Below are 25,043 nucleotides of genomic sequence, written 5' to 3' on the forward strand. Positions count from 1 at the left end.
CTAGCAATGAGACCAATCCAATTTTTTTCTACCAAAGCCCACTTGACAGCACACATCTCCCACCCAGCGTACAAAACAGAATAAGTTATTTTCCGTGTAAAAACTCAGAGAATTTCTGAAAGCGTATCCATTCTGTGTTCATCAAAATAGGCAATCCAATTTGAAAGTCTTTGAACCAATATGTAAACTCTAGAAAACTCAGTGTTGATGTATGGAAGAATAAAGAATCTGCACTAATATAGTGCATAAGGATGCAGTATTGAACTCGTCATCGCCAGCAGACACCTTGGTTGGACTTTCCTCAGGATTGTCATCATGCCATTGAAGCTGAATCTCACTCAAGTCTGTGGGAATTTCATGAGGTTCACTTCCTCCCATTTTCTGGCAGGAGGAGATGGATTTTTCAGGTCTCTTGAAGAAAAGGAGGAGGAAGGAAAACAATAACCCAAAAAAACCAGAATACCGGACCTAAAGATCTTTGACTCAGTATCCAAATAAACCAGAGGCAAAATTATGTTTGCAATACTATATTCTGCCCTGTATATCACATCAAGAGATTCCTCAAAAAACTGAGAAGTCTGAAAACTACAAAAGGGAAAGCAGTTAAGGCAGTTGATGTCTACATTTGGATTCCTTTTCTTGTTACATGTCTAAGTCTCCATCGTAGGCTAAGGTCAGAGGCTTCTGTTGGGGAGGTGTGCTTTGATGTTGTTTTGGCTTCTTGCTGCAAGGAGAGAAAAGATTCTTCATTCAGATACTGAAAGCCTGAGACTCACCACAAGCAGTCGAACAAACTGCAGTTAAGGCATTAATTCATTCATATTTGCAAGTGACAATAAATGAATTTCCTTAGCTGAAATTTGGAGACTTCAGATAGAAAAAAAAAAGACTAATTGTCCAAAGACTAACAACAATGGGATGAGCCTGGCACCTCACTGAAAACTCAAAAAAAATGCTTTCAATCTAGAAAGAATTTAGCCAGCCTAAAAAAGATTGCCCAGTTTTGTTTTCCTTTGTTCACAGAGCTAAGGACATTTTTAAAAATGAGAAAACAGGAGTTTGGATGCTCATCATTTCATCCACCCCCATGGCTTATTCCTCACTTGATGCTTTAACATCAGAAGCAGCTGGAAAAGCTGCATTCTTGAGCTACTGACAGGCGCTGTTTTCAAGTAAACATATATCCCTCTTCAGCCCTTGTGTTGCCAGACCTCTGACCTCCTTAAGTTGAGACATTGGAAGCCCTTTTAGGACAAGGGCTCTAATGAGTATTTGCACAGTTATTCTTATGTGTGATGTATGCCACTCTTACATTTACTGCTTAGGGATTTCAGTGAGTATGTCTATACCCTTTTATAGATAAGAAGACCAAATCAGTTAGGGCCAGGGGTATTGTAAGACTCAAATGAGATAATGCATTTAAAGCATTTTGCTACCTTTTTTTTTTTTTTTTTTTGGTTAGGCAGTGGGGTTAAGTGACTTGCCCAGGGTCACACAGCTATTTAGTATTATGTGTCTGAGGCCAGATTTGAACTCAGGTCCTCCTGAATCCAGGGCCAGTGCTCTATCCACTGCCCCATTTTGCTAACTTTAAAAAGCTAAATGAATGCTAGTTATTATTCTTACTATCAGCCTCCAATCACCAAGTCTCTAGTCTGTCAATGACTAGAAAGTCAGATAGAAAAAAATATACCCCTCCCCCACCAAAACCCAATTATTTGAAATCAGCACTGACCTGTGGGTAGGCAAGGTAGGGGAGCTAAGAGAGCTATCTTTTAATGTTATGTTTTAAAATAAATGCACATCTTTTAAATGCCAGAAAATTATATTCTTTATGGAACATGACTTATTTTGAGATAAGTCAAGCTATGAGTGTGACAGTTAAAGCTTAAATCTTGGGGACCGGACAGATACACATAAGGGGCACAATTTTCACAAATTCCTCCTCGTGGATCTGCTAGGAATCTCTTGCAATAGATGTAAGATACATTAAACTGGCTGAGTTTTCAGTTATTTATGGGTAGGAAACTATTGAGCATGCTTCTAAAACCAGAACCAACCATAGTGTTTCTAGATATCTAGAGGTCATAAATATTTCAAAATAAAATGAATTTTTAGCTAAATATGTGTCAGATGTGCACATATATAATATGCACATTTTTTGGGTCCAAACCTGTAATTTCATCTGTAAAAGGAATTATCTGATGAGGTGAGGTATGCATTTTTGTGTTTTGTTTTGTTCTGTTTTTGTTGATCTAGATCTGAGATTTCATTAGTGCAGGTAACTCCTGGTACAGAAACTCTCTCCACGGTTGCAAATCATTGAATCATATGTAATTTATAGTCTTTGAGAGTTACCTGGATCTAAAGAGTTTAAGTGACATTGCATATCACCCAGCTAATATATGTTGAAGGCAAACATGAATTCAAGTTTGCCTGACTCCGAGGTCAATTCCATTCATCACTCTATAGTTAAGAATAGTGTTTTTGTGTTGGTCTGTTTATTTGCATTTCCACATGTATACACACAAAGATAAACATACATGTAACATGCATATGTGAACAAACACACTTGAATACATGCCTATACACGTATGTGCTTGTGTGTATAAGATTCTGGATTTATAACTGGAAAAACCTTAGAGGGCATCTAAATTCAAAATCTAATTTAGTAGATGAGGAAACTGAAGCCTCAAGAGAAGTGACTTCCTCAAGCTTCCTCAATGTCAAAGTTAATAAGTAGCCACCTTAGAATTTCAGCTCAGATCCCTGGCCAAAAAATTAAATATTCTTTTGGTTGCAGCATGATATGTCTCCAGTTCAAATTTGAGGTCCCTATTTCCAGGAACAATTCAGTCTTTTCTGTGAGACCTTACCTTCCTTGATTACCTTTCATAGGCTTCTTTTCAAAGCCTTTAACAGATAATCCTAAGAAGATCATTCCTTAAGTGGGGTATGAGTACGGGGATAGGAAAGTGGTACCAACAAAAAAAAATGAATAAATGACTTTAAGTGTTAAAACTCCAAAAGACTGATAGTTTTTATTTAGATTTCACCCAATAGCAAAATATTTCCAAAACATTTTGGGGAAAAGGCTGAAGTTCACCTTGGATATACCAAGATTTCTCCCAGTTCCTTTTACAAATACGGATTATCTCAAAATTGACATTGAACTCTTAATAACCATGTATTAGTCAATTTGCTTCTGAGGTGGCCTTCACTTTGGGGGTTTTAAAATAGGAGCTTTTTCTAAGGCAAGATCATCAGATCCCAAACCTTTACAAATCTGGACTTGATTGGTAGAGATTGTCCTGGACAATGTCTCTCAGAATACTTGCTGCAAGTGTTAAAATGATTTTAAAGTGAGGAATACTTAATAAATCCTTTGGGAAAGGGTATCACTTCATTTACACACCAGGGTTTTAAAGATGACCACACATGGAAAGAGAGTTTCATGGACAAAATGAGAGATTTCTGGCCAGGTAGTAACTGGCACAGTTGTGAAATCAGGAAAGTTTTTTTTTTTGGGGGGGGGAGGTTCTCAACCTATTCCTTATTTTTTCCCCTTAAATTTTGGACAGTTAGTTTGTCATACTCTTTCCATTCTCCCTTTTATGAAAATCTGTTGTTTAAAAAGGAACCAATAAACATATTCACCTTAAGGATTAAGGTGATATTGCTCCCAGGAGTATTAGCATGTTAATAGGGTACAAAAGTTTAAAGCTAGAAAGAATGAATTGAGAAATCCCAGATATGAATCTGCTATTGTTGATCAAGTTGTTGCTTGTTCATTTCAGCGGGGAATGTAGGCTTCTTGGCATCCTTAAAATTATACCATGCAGGTTGTTTACTCCACCTATTTTTAAGTACAGGATTCCTCTATGTTCTCCTTAAAAGCACCCTATAGACTTCTACTTTAGCAGTTACTGGTTAGGTTAGCTATATGAAAGATCATCTCTATCTAACTCTGGAGGAACTAAAATCCCACTGTTGTGCAGGGAAGATAGAGTAGATGAAGTTGTCTCAGGTAATTGTCATGTGCTATGCTTAAGTTAATAAAAATATCACCCAGTGGTCTTTTCCACTAAATTGCCTCATGAATCTTTATTGTCCAAGAAACCTTGGCATCAGGAACACCAAAGGAAGAAAAATGGAGTAGATATTCAGAGGACTGGATTTGAACAAAGTGGCCTTTAAGCAGACTATTTCTTCATATTTTCTTTCTAGCGCTCCTGAGTTTTTAATAGTACTCGCCTTTGTCTACTAAAGACTTGCAACCATATAAAATCTTTAGGTCAAGCTAGCTTTGTTCTTTCCTTTGGCAATTCTTGTTGCTTCTGGAGATAATGAAAAGCTCTCTAGGTCATGGTCCCCAAAAGAATCATATAACAATTGCAGTAAAAATGACCTTCTAGTTCCCTTTAAACAGCTAATATGCAGAGACATGTTATTTATGTATTTATATAAACATGCTTTTGACTAGTTCTACATCTTTACCTTTCCTCTAAGGTTAGTGAAATATAGGCTATGTGAGAGCTCTTGGTTGGCAAAATTCTCAGAATTGCTCATAAGCAAAGACTTAGTTTGTCCTTATAAACAACACCAAAGAATGTGCTTAGTACTGTGAGAGATAGAAAGAAAATGATAAAATGTGGTCCCTGTCTTCAAAGACATTAAATTCCAGTAAGAGAATACATGCATAAGAAAAATCACAAGTTAAAAAGTATATGATAATTATCAGAGGAATAGTTCACAGGAGAGAGAAAGGGGGGGGGAGAGAGAGAGAGAGAGAGAGAGAGAGAGAGAGAGAGAGAGAGAGAGAGAACTATAGGCTGGAGTTATCAAGTAGAAAGTTTAGTGAAAGAGAAGCATTTAGCTTTGGCCTTTGAGGACTCGTAGGATTTCTACAAAATAAGGATCTGGGGGAGTAGTCGAGCACTGTGGCATTCCCAATTAAGAGAATGGCCTACAAAAGGTCACCAAAGCAGGAAATTATAAGCCATAAAATGGGAGTGGTGTGTTTTACATTTTGACTAGAATACGCATATGAGAGGATGGAAAGGTAGATGAAGGCCAATCTATGAAGAAGGTTAAATGGAGGGCTAAAGCAGGGTGCAAGGGGCAGGGATAACACAATCAAAATGGTGCTATAGAAGGATTTATCTAGAGCACAGCTGTCAAACATGAGGTCCATGGGCTTCAAGGAAGCCACAACATTCCTGAGTACTGTTGAGACCAGATTAAAATATAATTGGAAAATATTTAACAAAAATAAAAAATACAATAAAACATAGATAGTGTTGTTATGTGGTTTTCTAAGTCAATATGTGGCCTGCAGGGATCCCATGCATGGTTTAGTGGCTCCTCTTTTTATTTGAGTTCGACAAACTCAAATCTAGAGAGATAGAAAAGGGGAAACACTATAGTTAGGAAATCAGTTAAAAGTCTTTTAAATAGTTCATGTTGAAAAATTTTGAAAGCTTGAACTAGGGAATGGGCAGTGAAATAAAAATGAAGGGTTAAAATAGAGAAATAATTAAAAAGAAGGCTTGACAAATTTTATTAATTGAATTGATTTGTGAGAAATAGTGAGGGTAAAAGACTCAGTGAAAGATGACATGAAGTTCTTAGAGGGAATGTTCTTCCCTAGTTGATAAAGATGTCCATCCTCATTATGAAATCTGCAAATACTTTCAATAATGCTATGACTTCTCCTTTTCAAGTCAAAGTCCATTAACAACTTTTACCTTTACATCAGAAAGCTCTATCCTTACATCAAATCTGTGTCCCTGCCACAACTGCAACGGTGTCTATTATGAGAATCCAAAGTTAATTATAATATTATTAATAAATCTATATAAAGAAGGTAATTGTAATTCTTTGAATATTTAATATTATTTAATTATTTTCTTGAAGCCTAAAATCAATGAACCTTATTCCAACTGGCTGATGAAGTAAGATTAACTATCAGATTACAATTTCATATATTTTTCTGGTTGTTGAAGAATAATGAAATGTAAAAAAGAGAAGTTTCCTTGGCATGAACTCTTAAAATGAGAGTGACAGTATTTTAACTTACAGGTAAGGAATCATAGAATCTTGAGCTTGTAACTCATCAATAGCTAAAAATGCCCATAATGTTTTGTTTTGTTTTTTTACATTTATGAGTGGCTAGGGTCTGCTCCAGTTTTTTTATTTTTTTTTTAGGAAATCCTTCCATTTGTCTAACCTAAGTCTTTCTGTCAATACTTTAAGCCCCATTCCTCTTAAATGATCATAATTGTTCATGTTGGAATATGTGTGGGTTGATTCAGGTATCATCCTTACAATACCAATACAATTCAAACCATTTATTTTCTGTTGACAAAGCTGTCACTGAATGACTGGTGTTTTTTTTTTTTTTTAACTATCTTTTCAATAGTGTATTTTTTGGCTAGATTTGTGATTTTCTTGGTATAGGGAACTTCATTTTCGAAAACTCTATCAAAGCAGATCAGTATTTGGTCTGTAATTTACAGTTAGTCCTGAGGGGCTGCCTAGGGCTCTGTGTGTTATTAAGTGACTTGTCCAGGGTCACAAAGCCAATATGTATATGGCAAAGGTAGAATTAGAACCTAAGTCTTCCTAACAATGAAGCCAATTGTGTATCCACTACATACACTGCCTTAAATAAGGCAGAGTAGGATGTTTATCTGAGTCTTTATTAATTTTTATGTGGTATATACTTCACAGATAAGAATTAGTTCCTAGGAAGAGTTGCCAGGGACACTCAAGAAACCAGGCTAAATAGTTCTTAGACAATGTCATCTACAATGTCACCTGTTACAGTCATGGTCATGGTCTGGTTCCTTGAGAGTTCACAAACATACCATGCATAGATTATACATTTTCAAAGCATTGGAATATTTAACATGAAAGCTAGACTGAACATAAATTAATCTCTCTTTAGAATTCAGAAGGCACTTCTGGATCTCATAGTACTTCTCAGGGTCAGCCTCATACACATCAGTTATTATTGTTCTATAGATATTGTTTAATAGTTCCAAGAGTTCTGTTTGGTAGGATACTGATAAACCAGCTAATTTTTAATATCTAAATCCAATTGCAGTGATGTTCACATAAGTAATTTATCCTTACTAGAAGAAAACAAAAGTTTTCTTTTTAAAAAATGAAATAGGTCTGTCTTGTGACTAAATATATAATATTGGCTGATAGCTGCCAGTAAATAAATACATTGCTTTGGTACTGTTCTCCAATACAGTTATCAAATATAATCACTTGTTAGTTTAAATAATGCTCTATCTAATAAATCAATGTGTTAGAATATGGGCAACTCTCATCCAAGCTTAATTCTTTCATTTATTATAATGTACTGGCAAGAATGCTGGGCAAAGGACAAGAAAATCTGGATACTACTTCTGGGGCTCTGCTGCTTACTAGCTTTGCCATCTTGGACCTCAGTTTCCTTATCTGTAAAAGTAGGGAATATTTTGTGAGATGATTTTCAGGATCCATTCTAACTTTAATGTTTTATGATCTATGATCTACAAAATGGAAGATAAGCAAAACTGAAGCACATTTTTGTTCATTTGTTAACACTGACAGCTCTAATCAGATTTGCTCTCTAAGATTCAGCAGGGACATGTAGATATATCTAGTGAGAGAACATGTGGACATTCACATTTCTGTCAAAGTGATATCACATGATGGAATGGAAAGAGCCCTGATTTTTGAGCCTGTAATTTCCAAGTAATTTCCCCTCTCTGGGCTTCAGATTCTTCCACTGTAAAATAAATGGGTTCAACTAGATGATCTTTAAAGTTTCTTTCAGTTTTAATACCATGAACTGATGACCAAACCCAATCAAACTTATTCAGTGGCAAGGGTAGGAGAGATTAATATAGGTTCTTCAGACTAGATTACATAGATTCTTCTCTCTGATTGATCTAAATGAAAGTCATCCTTGGGGAATGGTCCTTGGAACACATTTCATCTGTGCAAACATGGCCTATGTTGAAAAAAGTTCCTTTCAGATCTTTCATGAAGGAGGAGATTTTCAATAGATTATTCTTTTATTGAGTTTGACTGACCAAAGCTATCGATAGTAACCACCTCTGTTGTCATAGCAACAGGCTTTCTGGCTAAATTAGCCAAGCATGGATGTGAATTGAGATGCAAACTTGGGGGGAAAAAAACTCAAGGAAACCTTGGCTATGTTATGAGACAGGTAATGAATGTAAAGAAAGGAGAAGAGAAAGATCTTAATTCTAATTTCAGGGAAAAAAAGTAAAACTTTGATCTCAGGAAAAAAAAGGAAAAAGTTCTCTTTGAAAATCATGTCTATGAAGTTAATTGCATATTCAGTGTTTTTAATATTCTCAACACACCTGAAAACATTCAGTTTTGTCACTTCAAGGCTAGCTAGTCAGCCAAATTACATTCTGTACAGTAAACGAATATTTTTTTTTTAAATTCTGGATATAGCAATCACTCAGACTTCTAAACCAATACAATAATAACAAATCATATTAATGTGGCTCTTTAAGATTTTAGGAACTGTTTGAATTTCTTATAACCACCCTGAGAGATAGGAAGTACAATAAGGATTCACTCTCCATGGGGTATCAGATAATCTGTTTATGGAGATGGCCTCCAAAGGAAGACTTTTCATTGATATGGGTACTCCTCCAAACAGTACAAACCACTAAGCATCCAGATCTTCTTATCCTATGCAGTTCACATCCACACTTGAATGAGTATCTTCACCAATATCATCTTACAGCCTAATCAAAGTTTCAAAGTATGGATGGAGATGGTGAATTAAATGGTTTCATCTCACAACTGTTCAATTCTATAAAACTGCTTTTATTTACATTTAAAAAATTTCGGACAAGTTGTTTGACTAGATTGGCCAGTTCATTCTAGATGTTCAAGCCAAGCATGCTTTTAGGTCATGGTGATAGCCTAATGAAGATATGTTTATCATATTAAACAAGTAATTCTCTGGGTGAGGATTTTCTAAGTCTCTTAACATTTTTCTGGAAAAGAGAGTACCATTAAGAAAATTGTAGTCTTATAATTAGATTAACTAAGGTGGGAACCTAATAGAAAAATGTACCCTCAGAAGATCAATTTTGCAGAAATGATGAATATAGCTTAATTATGATTTCAGGGTTTATTTGAGATATTCTGAACCAGATTTCTTGACCTTTTATGTATTATGGACCCCTTTAGGAGTCCAGTGAAGTCTATGGACCTTTTATCAGAATAATGCTTTTTGGGGCAGCTAGGTGGTACAGTGGGTAGAGCACCAGCCCTGGATTCAGGAGGACCTGAGTTCAAATCTGGCCTGAGACACATAACATTTACCAGTTGTGTGATCCTGGGTAAGTCACTTAACCCCATTGCCCAACCCCTCCCCCCAAAAAAGAGAATAATGCTTTTCAATGCATAAAATAAAATACCTAGGATTACAAAGAAATAAATTATATTAAAACATAATAACCAATATATGAATACACATGTTTTTATATGCACATAACCAAGATTATCCTGGAGCCATTTTGTACTGATTTGCAAGAACTGATTGTTAAATTTTCAATATGAGCAATTGAGACATCAGAAATTGGCACGTGCTACAAATGAAAGCTTGAATGATTGTTTGTTGATTGTCTAGACTTAAGAAAGTGATGGAGAAAATGTTAATAATGCAGATTGAAGTTAATAGTGCATCATGCATACAATTCTCTCCTAGAAAGTCTGTTGTTAAATATTTGTGGGCAAACCCCTGCATATAGCCCTTGCTATAACCTCTTTTCTTCTAGTGTAACATGTTACCCAGGCAAATGTTATGGGTTTTCACATGATATAGTACTTACCAAACAAGATAAGATGTAAATATCAGGAAAATCAGGAGGAGAAAACCACCAGCAGAAACACCATAAACCCAGACCTTAACTCGGCCATCTGTTGAAATGTAAAGATAAAAGAAACATCCTAATATACAAAGTACCAAGTCATTTGAGGGAAAAGAAAAAAAAAACATGGAATGTTTGAAAAACCCTGATGCTAATTCTGGACTTAAAATTAATGTTAAAGCTTTAGCCTGTCTCATACCATATCCTCAGTATTAAATGGTATTCACAAACATTCCAGAGGAAAAAAAAACAGAATCTGGAATTCATAATTTTTTTTTCTTTCTTGTCACATTGTTGGACTATTATATCTTACTGGGCCCTCTAGGATATTAGGTGGGTTCATTGTGGTGAACTTGTGGGATAACATGGGCAAAAGTTAACGGGCAGGCACAGGTGGACTGTGATTTGCAACACTGGAGGGGAATACCATTCTTTAATGAAATGGTAGAACCATTGGATTATTGTGTCTTTAAAATAGTCTACATTTTTATTTATTATTTTATTATCTTACTTGGAATCATTGTCTGAAAAAATAATTTTAAAAATTAAGGGAATGTTATTAATAAAACAATAATGACTTCTTTCTTAACTAGAATTCTTAATACATAAATCAATTACCAATCTTCTATGAGAAATAGCATGGTGTGATGAACAGAGTCCTCAATTTCAGAAAGATAGGTTCAAATCCTACCTCTGACACATTGGCTATGTGGCCATTGACAAGACATTTAACTGTTCAGTGTTGCAGGCTGATGACTTTATAATGCTGATCTACATTGGTAGAAGAAATTCCTCAATGGAGCTAATTCCTCACCAACAGTTACCTCCAACTGATAAAAATCATAGTGCTTGTCAAAAATAAATAGAAGCAAACTAAAAAACAACAACAACAACAACAACAACAAAAACAACCTGTGCTCTGTATGTGTTGGCATAGTGGAAAGAGCATTGGAAGAGTAATCATATCTGGGCCCATGTTCTATTACTTACTAGAGTTTACTCTGAGTTCAGTTCACTCACTTACTCACTTAGTTGAGTTCAGCGATGTGAACTCAAATCATGTAATCTCTCTAGGTCTGTTTTCTCATCTATAAAATGAGGTCCTTTCCCCCTTCAGCCTTCTATGGATTATTTAATAAAAGGCCTTCGAAAGTGAAACACAATTTCATTGACACATCAATACCGGTATGGTAATTATTCACCATGGACAACCAGTTTTTATTCTGACAAGTCTGTCCTTGGGTAAATTGATCCACAAAAATATAGCCTGTATTTACTGGCTACTAAAACATCCAATTGATCATATGTTTTACTTTGCTTTTGGTTGCTTGGCATTGCAAGGAACTCGTCATTAATACAAATACAATGTCTCAGTGCATTGGTATCTATCTGTGAAGAAACTAGGTGAAAACAGGAAATATTCAATTTACTGATAATTTGATCTATATGATGGCAAACAACCACTGTGACTGATTATTTCTGTGAATTTACTTCTATGCTATGCTATGATGTATGACAAGTTGTGTATTTCCCCCAATTTTTTGAACAATTATGTAGAAACAATTTCATATGTATTCCATCTGTGTATGTTTGAGCAGATTTAATGACTAAAGGAAAATTAAACTCAGATTCAACTCTAGATTTTATACTTCAAGTTACACCTGCATTGACACAGGAGTGAAGGGTAGGAGAAAGAGCATACTTGATTTAGAATCATGATATTTGGTTTCTAATTCTGGCTCTGACAGTTACAAAGCATGTGAATATGACCAAGTTCCTTAACTCTCTTTGAGACTCAGTTACCTCATTTTGTAAAGTAAGGATAAAAATTCAGAATGTCACAAAAGTTTAGTAAAGCTTAAATTGTACTAAGACTTTTGGACACCTTGTATATATACTACCAGCTCAGATTATCATCACAGAAAAAACAAAAAAATGAACAAAAAAAAAACTTTGAAAACTGTGAAGAGCTGTGTATTCACATGTGTGAGCTCTTGTTCTTACTATTTACAAGAGGATATAAAGAGTTGCAGACCATCCAGCAACTTTAACTGTTTCTGGCAATTAAACAGTTTAGCCTGTGTCTACATAATTAATGCATACCAAATGTGGCACACCATTTGACCAAAAGAGACAATTCTAGATAATATCAAAAGAACTGCCTTGCACATGTTAATGTGCATATGTAGACAGTTCTATTACACTGCATGAGTACAATTAAGTAGAGTTACAAGATACACATCATCATCATCATTTTAAGTCTTATGTGAAATGAAAAACAATCAAATCCATAGTAAACAGCATTTGCTTTGAATAAAAGCACAATCAATTCTGATTGTGCTCTGCCCATCTATTTCAGTCATTCCTTTCTAGAACATTTTCAAGCCTTAAGCAGTTTATGGAAAGAGGGCTCTCTAAAGTAACTCTAGTTTTCCAAAGTCATGAAATTTTTAACAAATCTTTGATTCTGATTTGAAACACTAATGATGAAATCACCCTATTTTAAGTTCTGAATTTGGGGGGGATATCCTTTTGTATCATCCATCTTTCCTTATTTATTATTATTTCACAATTAAACAGAATTTTTCACATCCCTTTAGTAACATTCTTAGGAATCTGGGTTCATAAATGCTTCACTGTTTTGTATGGAGATAATTACTAGAGAGCTAATTTGTGTCCACGTCAGATATCTGGAATGGTTTGGAATCCAGTGTTGGCTTTGTTTCCCAAGACCTGACCCAACCTATAGGCCCTGGTTAGCCTGCCCTAGAAATAAAGGTAGACAGCAGAAGTATTATTTCACTGACTTCAGATAAGGAAGGACAAATAGCTAGAATCAAAGTGATCCATTGTCCTATAAACAAACAACTTAAAGAAGGAAAAGACCAGATATTTTGGGGTTGGGTTGTTTCTTTGCTGTTGGTATCAGCTAGTATTGGTTGATAAGTGGTACTCATGAACATTGACTCTCATTTCTACTTTCACTCAATTAATACTCCACCCCAGTTCCCTACAATGAAATAGCCTAAAGGTGGTGGTAGGAACTTGATCTTCTGCACATCACAATACCCTCATTTAAGTTTCTAGTTATTGCTATATCATTCCACTGTAGGTCTAGAAGAGATCCCACAAGTCTTATGGCATCTAACCGACAATAAATCAACAAGAAAATCAATAATTTATTAGGCACCCACTGAGTGTCAAGCACTGTGTTAGGTGGTAGAGAGACAAAGATAAAGGTAAAGAGGATTTTCTCTCTCTTGGTGTTTGCAATCTAGCTGGGGCATACAACACAAAAGGATAGGTGCATAGAAAATAGATTCAGAGTAATTTGCAGAGGGGGGAGACACTAGTAGCTGAAGTGAGCAAGAAAAGCCAGATATAGGTGATTCTTGCACTATGAAGGAAACTAGGAAAGGAGATAAGGAGGAGTAGGGGATAGATAGGCAGTGTCAAGGCAAAGAAATAGGAGACAGATTATAAGGAGGTAACCTGAAGTCCAGCCTGGCTGGATCACCCACTGTGTGTGTGAAGGGGAATAATATGAAATAAATTTGGAAAAAAAACCAATTTGGGGCCAGACTGCGAAGGGCTCCAAAAGCTAAACAAGAGGTGCTTGATCCTGGAGGCAATGTGAAATCATTGGAGTTGACCGAATAGGTCAATGACACGGTCAGATTTGGGCTTTAGGGAAATAAATTTGGCAACCACGTCAAGGATGGATTGGAGAGGAGAGAGATCTGAAGTAGGAAGAACAACCAGGAGGCCGCTGCTATAGTTCAAGCCAGAGGTGACAAAGGACTGAACTAGGGTAATGGCTATATGACTGGAGAGAAGGAAAAGAATATAAGATGTAGCAATTGAGTGATCAGATGGGGGTGACTGAGAGTGTGAAGTTGAGACAGACACTGAGGTTGTAAATCTGGGCACCTGGAAGATTGGTAGTACCCTCAACAGAAATAAGGAAGTTCATAAGACGAACGAGTTAGAGGGAAGGGCAATGAATTCTGCTTTTGTAATTAATAAAAAATAATTTATTAAGCACCTATTATATACTAGACATCACGCTAGCCATTAAAATACAAATAGAAAGAATGAAACAATTGATGCTCTCCAGGAACTAAGTTGACCAACTTATTGGATACCTAGTCCAGCAGCACATTTAGAGATAAGCAAACTGAGGTAAGCAAAAGGAGGTTAGATAAATTGCCTGTGGTTTCACAGATAGTAGGAGTTTGAGTCCGGTTTGAACCTAGGTTCTCTAACTTGAAAGGCACTTTTCTTTCCACTAAGGAATAAAAACACCTTAGTGAAAAGAATTAGAAGACAATGTCTTTTCCTCATGAGAGCTGATTCATATTTGTAAACATTTTCCTTTTAATCAGTTTGAAAGTGATTTTATGTGCAATGGCAAGCTTCACTGAAGAGAAAAGCACAAAAAAAGAAAAGAATAAATTGGAAATGCAAACACACAGAAGGGGAGGACACCCTAAAAGAAGAGAAGCGAAAATGACATTAGGAAGTGATTTTTAAGGTACAGAGTACGTTTTATTCTTTAAAACACTATCAAGGCACCTCATATAGTGCTACACCTCAAAAAAATGGAACAAAAGAGCATGAAGCAATTATTGCCTTTCCTTCAGTTTCTCCCTTTCCTATTTCCTTCCCTTTTCCCTCTATAGAACCATAATTAGGACAGAACTGGGACTCTTTTCCATATGACCCAAATTAGAGGATGCTGACAACAACTGTGGTATTTCATTAGAAACAAGAGCCCATGGTACCTATTTGCCAAAAAAAAATAATAATAATTTAGTGAAATAGTATGCTACTCAAAAAGGGATGGTATGAGTTCTTTGCCCCTGAATAGGAGATCCTCCTCAACTGCAGACTTTTATCAATGTCCCAGGGTCACCATGTTTCCTCTTAGGAAATACTATTTTCTATTCCTTTCAACTGAGGGTCTCCCTTATGGTATAAGACTCATGCATGGCTTGTGGTACTTACTACAGACCCCAAAATTCCTAGGTCAGACTCTGCCCTTCCATTTTGAGTCATAAAACAAAGGATTAGAAAGTATGTTAGGAGTTATGCAGTCTACCTTTGTACCCCATCCAGCCTTGGCAAATTGACATCCAACTTGTGCTTGAACGCTTCTAGTTAGGGGAAGCTCCAAGTTTCATAAGAAAGCCTTTCCCATTGCTGGGAAAGTTCCAACCATTATTATGTTTTCACTCATTATTAATTGTCAAAATATATCTCTCTATTTTTTACTTAGTTTTACCCTAGTCTTTTACCTTAATGTAGCCTATTCTATTCCTTGAATTGAAGTGGAATGTGGGCAAACCTTGTTAACTTTTTCCCTTCACCTGTCCATATTATGAATCAGACATGTCACAGGATCTACTTGAATGATGGGAAAATTTTATTTTTGTCAATAATTCAGACTTACCTGGATCAAGAGGTTGAAGGGACCATCCTTTGAAAATATCATGTATTTTTGAATTTACAGGTTTGTTCTTTGCTGCAATATTTTTAACATCTGCTTTTTTATCCTCTGAGCCTGGTATTTTAACGCAGTAATCCAAGAAACCATCTGATCTCATTATCTCAGTATAGCCCTTTTCACAGCCACAGACTCCACCCTACATCATAAACATAATTAAGATTACATAGCTAGTAGTACAGCTAAAACCATAATAAATTAAATATAGAAATCACTCAAGATCTGAACTACTAGCTCTGGCAACTTAAGAGTTTAAGCACCTGTTTCGTCAATAGGGCTAAAATCGAATAAATAAGCTCCATTTTTTTTCAAATGCCAAAGTCAACCTCTATAATAAACACAGTCACATTTTCAAAGATGGCTATGGTTATTCTGCCTGCTGAATATAAAACCAGAATTCATTGTAAATGTAAGGTATTAACAGTATTTCTTTTCCTAACATGCTGAAAGTCTTTGTAAACATTCATTCAACTCCTGGGTCCACAGGAGGCTTTGGTGATTAATCCTTACTGCCTCTGATAGTGCCATTTAGTCACTCCAGCATCCGAGCAGCACTTATACAGATAAGAAAGCTCAACACAATTGTAGCATATCTCCTTTGCAAGGCCTTTGTGGCTTTTTATCCTTGTGAGTATGTACTGAGTTTCCCTTTAAGTTATAAACTCCTTTGAGGTATCCTGCCTCCTCTGTCCCCAGAGTACCAGCACCATACTGAAGAGTCAGCACACCTAAATGTTGCTGACCACCTAACACACACTCTGATGGTGAGGAATAAGGGTACTTAGCAGTCCCAAGGCATGAGGGAATAAAAAAAAGAAATGGCTTTCCAAATTCCCTCCTCTGACCAAGGCAGTTGAAAATGGAATCAAAGAACTATGAAGGTTGGCAGTCCACCTCCGTTTGTTTCCTGGGAGGTTTACAACCATCCCAGGGCATTCTTTTTAATGTCTAAGGTAAATCCCCCTTGCTGTGAGTTGAGCTCAATATCTTGCCCTGTTTTCAGTAGAAATGCTCCAAAGTCCCATACCAAACTCCTATTTCTTGACTCCTCACCAATTCTGGGCTCACTATTCATTCTACATGCAAGGAGATGCTATGCACAGACCACCTTCAAGAATGCCACCCTGACCAGGTGAGGGTTTCCAACCTTGGAAACATAACTCCTAGTATTTGTTTGTCTATTCCATAGGCATTTTGTAAGCACCTATTATGTTATCTATGTGTTAGGGATACAATTATGGAGAAAAATTCAGTTCCTATCTTAAAGAGTTTACTTTCTGCTAGAGTAAAAACAATATGTACACAGGTAAGAAAATACAAAGTAATTTCAGTGGGGAGACTACTAACAATTGAGTTGAGAGAAGGACTGAGAAAAAAAAAACTTGTTGTAAGAGGTGGCACATGAACTGAGTTTTGAAGGAGGCTAGGGATTCCAAGAGGTAGAAATGAGTAGGAAAAGCATTTCAGGCATGAAGGACACAAGTTGTGCAAAGGTGTGGAGATGAGAGATGGAATGGAAACTGATACCAGTCTAATTTAGCTGCAATACATAGTATGTGAAGAGCAGTAATGCCAATTTTTTTCTAGAAAAAAAAATTAGGTTGAAATCATATTGTGAAGGACTTTAAATCACAGAGAAGAGTATATTATATCTCAGTGGCAATTGGGAGCCATTGAGTTTTGCATAAGGGAATAACATGAACAGATCTGTGCTTTAGGCATGTCTATCTAGCAGTTGTGTAGAAGATTGGGATAGAGAGACTGGGAACTAGGAGACCAATTATGAGTATATTACCTAGAGGCTGATATATGAGTGGAGAAAAGAGAATGGATGGGAGAGATGTGGAAATGAAATTAACACCTACAACTAGCAAAGGAAAGTGGGAAGGAAAAATCAGACCAACTGAAGAAGTAGGAGAGGACAATGTTATATAAATTTAGAAAGAAGCAGTGGTCGATACTATCAAATGCAGGGATTTCATGGCAGTTGAGAACTAAGAAAATAAAATTGGCAATTACATAGTCATTGTTAACTTTGAAGGGAAAAGTTTTAATTGCATGGTAGGAAATGAAAGTAGGATTTCCAGAGAGTAAGAAGTGAGTGGAATGTGAAGTGGAGGCAATGATGATAGACAGCTTTCAGATAACAAAATAAGCCTAGAATGGCAGATTGGAGCCAGATTTTAGTGAGCCTTTCTTATAGGCTGAGAAGTTTGTACTTTAGCCTGAAGATAATAGGGAGCCACTGAATGATTTTGACCCTAAGCCTCAGAAAGCTTATTTTGCAGCTGAGTTGAGGGTGGATTGAAGAAAGCAAAGACTGGAAACAGTACTTTGTATTTTCTGAAAGAGATTTACCAGAGTGAAGCCATATTTATTCAGATAATTCTAAATTAACTCATCCAATTTAGGCAATCAATTATCATACAGATACTTGGAGATTCAACAAGCATGCAAACCAAATAGGGATATGTCAAGTGTACCTGGCTTTCAGAAAAAAAAAATAAAAAAAAAAACTCAAGGAAAATATGTTGGTGCTGTGTAATCAGCAATTTTCTCCCAGGTAATTAGTATAGAATATAGACCAACTCTTGTGATGATATTTCATTGTTTTAATTTAGGATATCATAAGACATTCAATAAAGAGACTTAATTAGGAAAAGTGGTAGTGGCTCAGCTAATTAAAGCCATCCTTCCAAGATATATCTCTTGTCAGTCTCAAGGAAAAGCAGAATTATGGAGCATGAGTATGGAAGATACGCAGTCAAACATGCCTGCAGCTAGAGAAAAAAAAAAGATTTGAATTGATCAGGCTCATATTCTCTTATGTTTTATTAAAGGACAGGGCAACTTCAGAGCTGGAAGAGGGCAGTCACTTCCCCTCCAAAAAAATGATTTTGAAAACACTGATACTGCCTTATTGAAGCTTTGTTGTATAGAGGTTCAACTCGGGTCACTAAAATCTGTCCCAAATCTAATCCCCATTGGAAAAGAACTATGAAATTCTATTGATTTTTTGCATTTTTTTTTAGTAAATCATTTTAAGAAACATTTTTCTTTTATAAGGTACAACACAATTCAAAACCTTTTTTTCATTACATAGACCAGTTGCTAGAACATACTAGAACTGCAATTGAGTGGAGTTTATTACACATTTTGCTGTAAGCCCTGAGGGGAAAAAAATCCTGCTTCAAAGATTTACATTTCCCACTGAAACCAAGAATGAATAAAAAATTTCCTCATGCTATCAATGTAATCAATTCCAATTAATGACTTTAAGAAATTATGAACCTATACATTTACACTATATTTCAATATAAATAGATCAGATATAGTTGGTGTTCTAAAATTAGGAATGATGAAACAATTAAGGTCTCTTAATTACTAATTAGACCTGATATAAATTATAAGCCTGGAAGGCAGGTTGTGGGATGGGCACATTGATAGAAAAATGCTCTAGTCTTTTGTCCAATAGGAAAAAAAAATCCTTTGCAACTGTGTTTGCTCCAGCATACTCCGCTAGATGGTATCATGCCCACATAAGACTCTTGCTAACACTCTATCAGACTGGAGAAGATCTTCTGACAGCTTTGATTTGGAAGAATTAGCCTTCTTTTTTCTTTTTTTCTTTTTTTTATTAGGCTGCAACTTCTCACTTACCTGTGTACAGTAGGAGAAAGGTTTTCTGCAGGCTGGGTTACACTTTCTTATTGAAGCAGGTTGTGACTGAGAAGAGCATCCCCCTAGAAAGCAAATCTTGACATCATTTGGGATTTCTTTAACATGAGGCATTCAAATAGCTTCCCTTTCTCCTCCCTATTTTAAGACTATCCAAACCACTGCAGGGAGGATGTTCTTATCAAATGTGCCTGCAAAAGCCAGGGGTAGAGTCCATGACTTATTAACTCAGAGTAGGTTATTTGGGAACTTTTTTTAATGTTGTGTTTACAGTGTAGTTAAAATGCCATATAGTTGAAAAGCAATTAATAGTCAGAGCAATTCTCCCTCACAGACATGATTTAAGGTAAAATCTATATACTGCACTATTAGTAGAAGACTTGAGAAAATCTCTTTTAGCTACAGGGTCAGGAATACCCATCCATTTCTCATTCAGTCTACCCATATTCTCATATATTCCTTAAAATATATCACATTAACCATGCACTAGAATGATGTAGTAAGTAATATTATAGAAATTATTACCAGAATTTGATGATATTTCCACTATGTAAGACCATTAAAATTAAATATTTCAGTGAAAATTTTCAGGGGCATGAATTCCTGGACACTTGAAATTATTTGGCCCTGATTCCATGGGGTCTGAGTAAATTGTAAAGTCAATGGCTGTGGGTCCTTCAGCTCTTATTAATTAAATGCAATATGTAAGTATGCATTAACTACATATATAACTCTCTATTTAAATACAGTACAGTCATAAGATCATATAATTTCTGTTTTGGAAGTTGGGAAAGGAAAGGGGAAAGAAGAATGGAATAAGTACTTATTAAACACCTACTATGTGCCATGTGTTCTGCCAAGAATTTTGCATATATAATCTCATTTCTTTCCTCCTATGATAACCCTAGGAGTTAGGTGTTCTTATTTTCCTCATTTTACAGTTGAAGCAGTTGAGGCAGGCAGAGGTTAAGTTGCTTGCTCAGAGTCACATAACTACTGTCTGAGTCTAGATTTGAACTCAAGTCTTCCTGACTTCAGACCCAGTCCATGTACCCCCTGTATCACCTAGCTGCCTGGAAGGTTCCAAACCCATTCATAGATACCCAGGTAGATTGAATAACTTGTTCCACATCATGCAGGTAGAAAACAGCAGAGTGCAGATTCAAACCCAGGTCCTTCAGGCCCAAATCCTACACACTTTCCACGGTACCAGGTTGGTCCTTCCTACCTAATAAAAGTGATAATTTATAGAGGCATACATTCTCTAGCATTTGCACTGTCAGCATTATCAGTTAGCTGTAGTCACCGATCAACTAGGTAAGAAGTAGAGGTGGCTTGTCTATTTGTTTATTTGTGGTGGGCTTGGTATTCCTAAATTCTCTAGAGAGCTCTATTTATTGTTTTGTAAACAGGCACATTATGCAACCAAGGCTGAGACTGAACATTTGGGTGTTCCAGTTAATGAAAACTGACTCTTCTTTCTATTTTTCTCTCCCTCGGCATCCAAGCAAGTAACTCATTCATTCCTTTTTCAAACAAACGATCACCACCAAGCAATTATAAGTGTCAAATACGTGTCAGAGGCAGAGCACTTAATTTGGAATCATAGTACTCAGGTTCAATTTGCAGCTCTACTACTTATGATCTATGTGGATTTGGACAAATCACTTAAAACTCTTTGGGTCTCAGTTTCCTCATTTGTAAAATGGGGGTAATTATATGTAGTATTTCTTTATTCATCTCTAAATCATATGACTTCAAATGCAGGGAACACATATTAGCCAATAATTAGGAATTTGTTCTTTCTAACGTTTTCATTCAGTGATGCTCTTTTTGTAAACTAACAAAAATAAAGGGAGGAGTAGATGCTCTCTCTGTTTCAGCTTATTTCTCCTTGTAACTACTTAAAATAAGGTTTTGGAGTTTCAGCTATAATGAATTATTTCCCCAAAAGAGTAAATTTTTTATATTTGGCTTGTGTAAATGTCTAATTAGAATTTGCCAAATAGAAATGCAGGTGCATCACCAAAGCTATTTTATAACAGCATCCAAAAAAATTTTATTATAGCAATAAGTTATGATATTACCATTAAAGTGCCTTCTTTTCACTTAAGAACCTCCCCCTCCCCCCCCCCATGGAAAAGCCAAGGCAACATTTGGAGAAATTTTCAGAGTGCCTATACTAATCCTAGGCAGAAATACCTGTGACGTTAATACCATCTGAGCGTTGGCACCAAACTGTACGCTCATTGTTTCTCCAAAGACTGGTTTTCCATATGTAGTGATAGCACTTTCCACCTAAAAATAAATAAGGTGATCATTGTTACATTACACATTCCCTTCTTATGGTGAAGAACATTGCATAGTGACTCAAGAATTTTTGAAAATAAATCTGCATAAAAGTGGTTGTAATACCTGTACAAGGGCGGGTTTCTAACACCTGTTCAGGACAGTTGTCTTGGTTTTCAAATGATTGAATCACATATGTCCTTGAACGAGATTGACGGCCCATAGTTTCAAAACTTCTTCCATCAATGCATGTTAATTCACAAGTACTCCACTCTGACCAGTCTGTCAAATGACAATCACCTACAATTAAAAAAATATATTAAACATCTGCTATATATACAACACTGTGCTGGTTACTAAGGCAGAGGTAAAGTTGAATAAAACATGGCTCTGTGCTCACTAAGTTAATAGTATAGAGGGCTAAGGAAAATATACAAATGGTAGTAAAATGAAACAGACATGATATATCCACAAGAGAAATAGAAAGAGTTATTAAAATTCTAAGGAAAGAGAGAACATTCCTGCCTTAGGGAAGAGGATGAGCTAAGGCAGGAGAGCTTATAATATTTAAGTCGGGTGTTGAAGAATGAATAGAATTTCAAAGGCAGAGATAAGAGGTCAGGATGTTCTAGGCACAGCGAATGGCAGAGACATAGGAAAATGGTAGCCATTGTCAAAGAAACATGAGTTCTATAAAGTTTTGCTGAAGCAAACAGCATGTGAATTGTAATATGAAATATATCTGGAAATGTGGATGGTTCAAGGGCTCTGAATATCAGGCTAAGGCATTTGTTCTTTATTCAATAGATAATGTAGGGACCTGATTTTGTTTTAGGATGAGAGGAAAGAGCCTGCAGAAGAGAGAATGAATATGCATGAAGAAGAATAGATGATTGATGAAAGAAAGTCCCAGAAAAGACAGTAGGGGGTTAGATGAAGAGCACAGGTGAAAAGGTTAGACTTGCCAAGAAAGCCTTCAACGAGGGCAAAGCTCTGCTGTACCCCAAGGCACCAAAATATGAAGGTTGCAAAAACAAATGATTTTGAAAAGATTATGCAATTTTAAGATTTGTTATTTTTGTGTGGTTACAATACATTTACATCTTCAGCAGTGAAGAAGTGGCTGAGCTTAGTACTTAGTTAGCATGAATAGTGAACTGAGAAGTTGCTACATGGGTGCTTGAGTTACTCATTGATTCAGTCCTTCCAGACTCTCTCTGAGCAGTGGTCTCTATATCAGTTGTGACCCAACATCTCCATGTCTGTTTCACAAGCCCAATGTCACGGGGTCTACCATCACTAATGACTGAATTTGTCTTAAGTACATCTTATATTATTTTTCACCTTATAATTTGCAACATGGGTTTTCTGTGGGTAGCAATATTGTTAATTATAGCTTTGTTTGTCAATAATAATATGTATACATGTATATGTGTATATACATATATATGTATATATACATACATATATACATATCTATTTATCTATCTATCTATCCATCTATAGCACCTATTTTATGCCAGGCAGTGTGCCAAGTGATTAATAGTCTTGTATCTCATTTGGTCCTCACAACAACCCTGGGAGGTAAATGCTATAATTACCCCCCCCATTTTACAGATGGGGAAGCTGAGGCTTCCCATAAAAAGTATTTAAGTGACTTGCCCAGGGTCACATAGCTAGTAAATAAATCCAGGGGCTGGATTTGAATTCAGGTCTTCTTGAATTCAGACCAGGTACTCTATACAATAGGCAATCTAGTTGTCTCTAAGAAGAAAGACCATCTGCTTTTAGTACCCATGGGAAGGTACAGACACAGACATTCTGATCTATAGGGAAAAGAGATTTGAATAATCTCATGGAAGCTGTCTTTGGTCATATTGGTAATGTAGGAAATGAAGACAAACAATGTAAATTGATATACAAAAATATTTATTGAATTAGAACCCAACTTGGTATGGCATGTTTAATTTTAGGTTCTATGTATCTCATTTAACTCATTTATTGATTTAAAGAGACCAATGATAACAAATAAGTCGGTGGTTGAATCCTAATTATATTTTGATAAAAGTTAGAGTGTCACAATCCAAATGAAAATCAATTCCATAGAGTACATCTCTAATGTAATTCAATTTCACATGAATTTGGCATTTATTAATAATTTATAATTGGTCATAGATTATATATGTACTTATGATTACAATAATAAATAATTATATTTATATAACATTTTAAAGTTTGCAAATTATTTTATATTGTCTTATTTGATCCTCACAACTACTATTTGAGGCGGATCCTATTTACATGCACAGTATATGGATAAGGAGATAGAGAAGTTCAGTCATTAGTCCTAGATCACATAACATGGAAATATCTGGGATGAGTTTTGAACCCAGTTTTTACTGCTTCTAAGATCAATGTCCTACACATGCTACCTCCCACCATTAACTCTTCCTTCTACCCTGTTTCATGAAAAAAATATACCTTCTTGCAAAGGTAAAACCCTCTATATGCTCAATTGCTCCTATTCCACTCTGTCTTCTCAAGTAGATTGCCCCCTCGATCATCCCCACACCATTTTAGTGTCTACTTCTCTACTTCCTACAAAGATGTTCATATATTCTTCATCCTCAAAAAGCTATCATTTGAACCATTCATCACCACTAGCTATCATTCCGTATTTCTCCTTCCTTTTGTTGTTCAACTCTTTGAGAAGGCCATCAACAGTAGATGTCTCCACTTTCTCAGCTTTCACTCTTTTCTCAATTCTCTGCAGCATGGTTTCCATCCTCATTACTGAACTGAAATTGCTCTCTACAAATTTACTAAATTTAATGGCTTCTTCTCATTGCTTATCCTTTTTGACCTCTGTAGAATGAAACATTCAAGCAATCTATTCTCCTCTCCTCCACTCCCCTCCCTTCTCCTCTCCCTTTCCCTTCCCTACCTTCCCCTCTTCCCTACCCTGTTCTCTTTTCTTCTCTTTTCTTTTTAAACTATTTTGACTGGTGATCTTATCATCTCCTATGAATCCAACTATCTTTTTCTATGGATATTATTATCTGATCTATTTGTCCATCCCTAAACTCTCTCCTAACATCTGGATCTGCATCTTTAAATGAATGTCCAGTAGATATCTTAACCTCAACATGTTCAAAATGGAACTCATTATCTTTTCCCCAATACTTTCCCATCTTCCTAATTTAACTATTACTTTTAAGGGTACTAATCTTCAATTCACCCCATCTATATCTTTTTATACATAGTTGCTTGCATGTTTATTCCCTATTAAACTGTAGATTCCTTAAAGGCAGAGACCATTTTTCTTTTGCTCTTCTTCATATCACCAGTGCTTAGCATATTGTAGATGTTTGTTTAATAAATCCAGCTTCAGACATTTGCTAGCTATCTGAACCTGGGCAAGTCACTTAACATGTCTTTGACTCTGTCCTAAAATGTGAAATGGGGTTAATAATAGCACCTACTTCCCAGGGTTGTTTTGAGACACAAATGAGATAGTTTTTGTGAAATGTTCACTTAGCACAGTTCCTAGAATGTAGTAGTCACTTAATAAATCTTTCCTTCCTTCCTTCCTTCCTTCCTTCCTTCCTTCCTTCCTTCCTTCCTTCCTTCCTTCCTTCCTTCCTTCCTTCCTT

The 25,043-nt window shown here is 36.0% G+C and overlaps 1 protein-coding gene across 1 annotated transcript in view; it reads right to left on the bottom strand.

Annotated features, from left to right (window-relative positions):
* Positions 1-642: 642 nt before the first annotated feature.
* The window catches only part of THSD7B (thrombospondin type 1 domain containing 7B), a 901,933-nt gene continuing 877,532 nt past the window's right edge, over positions 643-25,043 (bottom strand). The window contains exons 22-27 of the mRNA XM_027835643.1: positions 21,517-21,690; positions 21,304-21,399; positions 19,084-19,166; positions 15,370-15,562; positions 9,879-9,966; positions 643-724 (exon numbers count right to left, since the gene is read on the bottom strand). Of these exons, the coding sequence (XP_027691444.1) occupies positions 643-724; positions 9,879-9,966; positions 15,370-15,562; positions 19,084-19,166; positions 21,304-21,399; positions 21,517-21,690 (716 nt within the window). The remainder of the gene's footprint in view (positions 725-9,878; positions 9,967-15,369; positions 15,563-19,083; positions 19,167-21,303; positions 21,400-21,516; positions 21,691-25,043) is intronic.

Source organism: Vombatus ursinus, unplaced genomic scaffold (assembly GCF_900497805.2).
Source record: "Vombatus ursinus unplaced genomic scaffold, bare-nosed wombat genome assembly UNPS02014816.1, whole genome shotgun sequence".
Taxonomy (NCBI): domain Eukaryota; kingdom Metazoa; phylum Chordata; class Mammalia; order Diprotodontia; family Vombatidae; genus Vombatus; species Vombatus ursinus.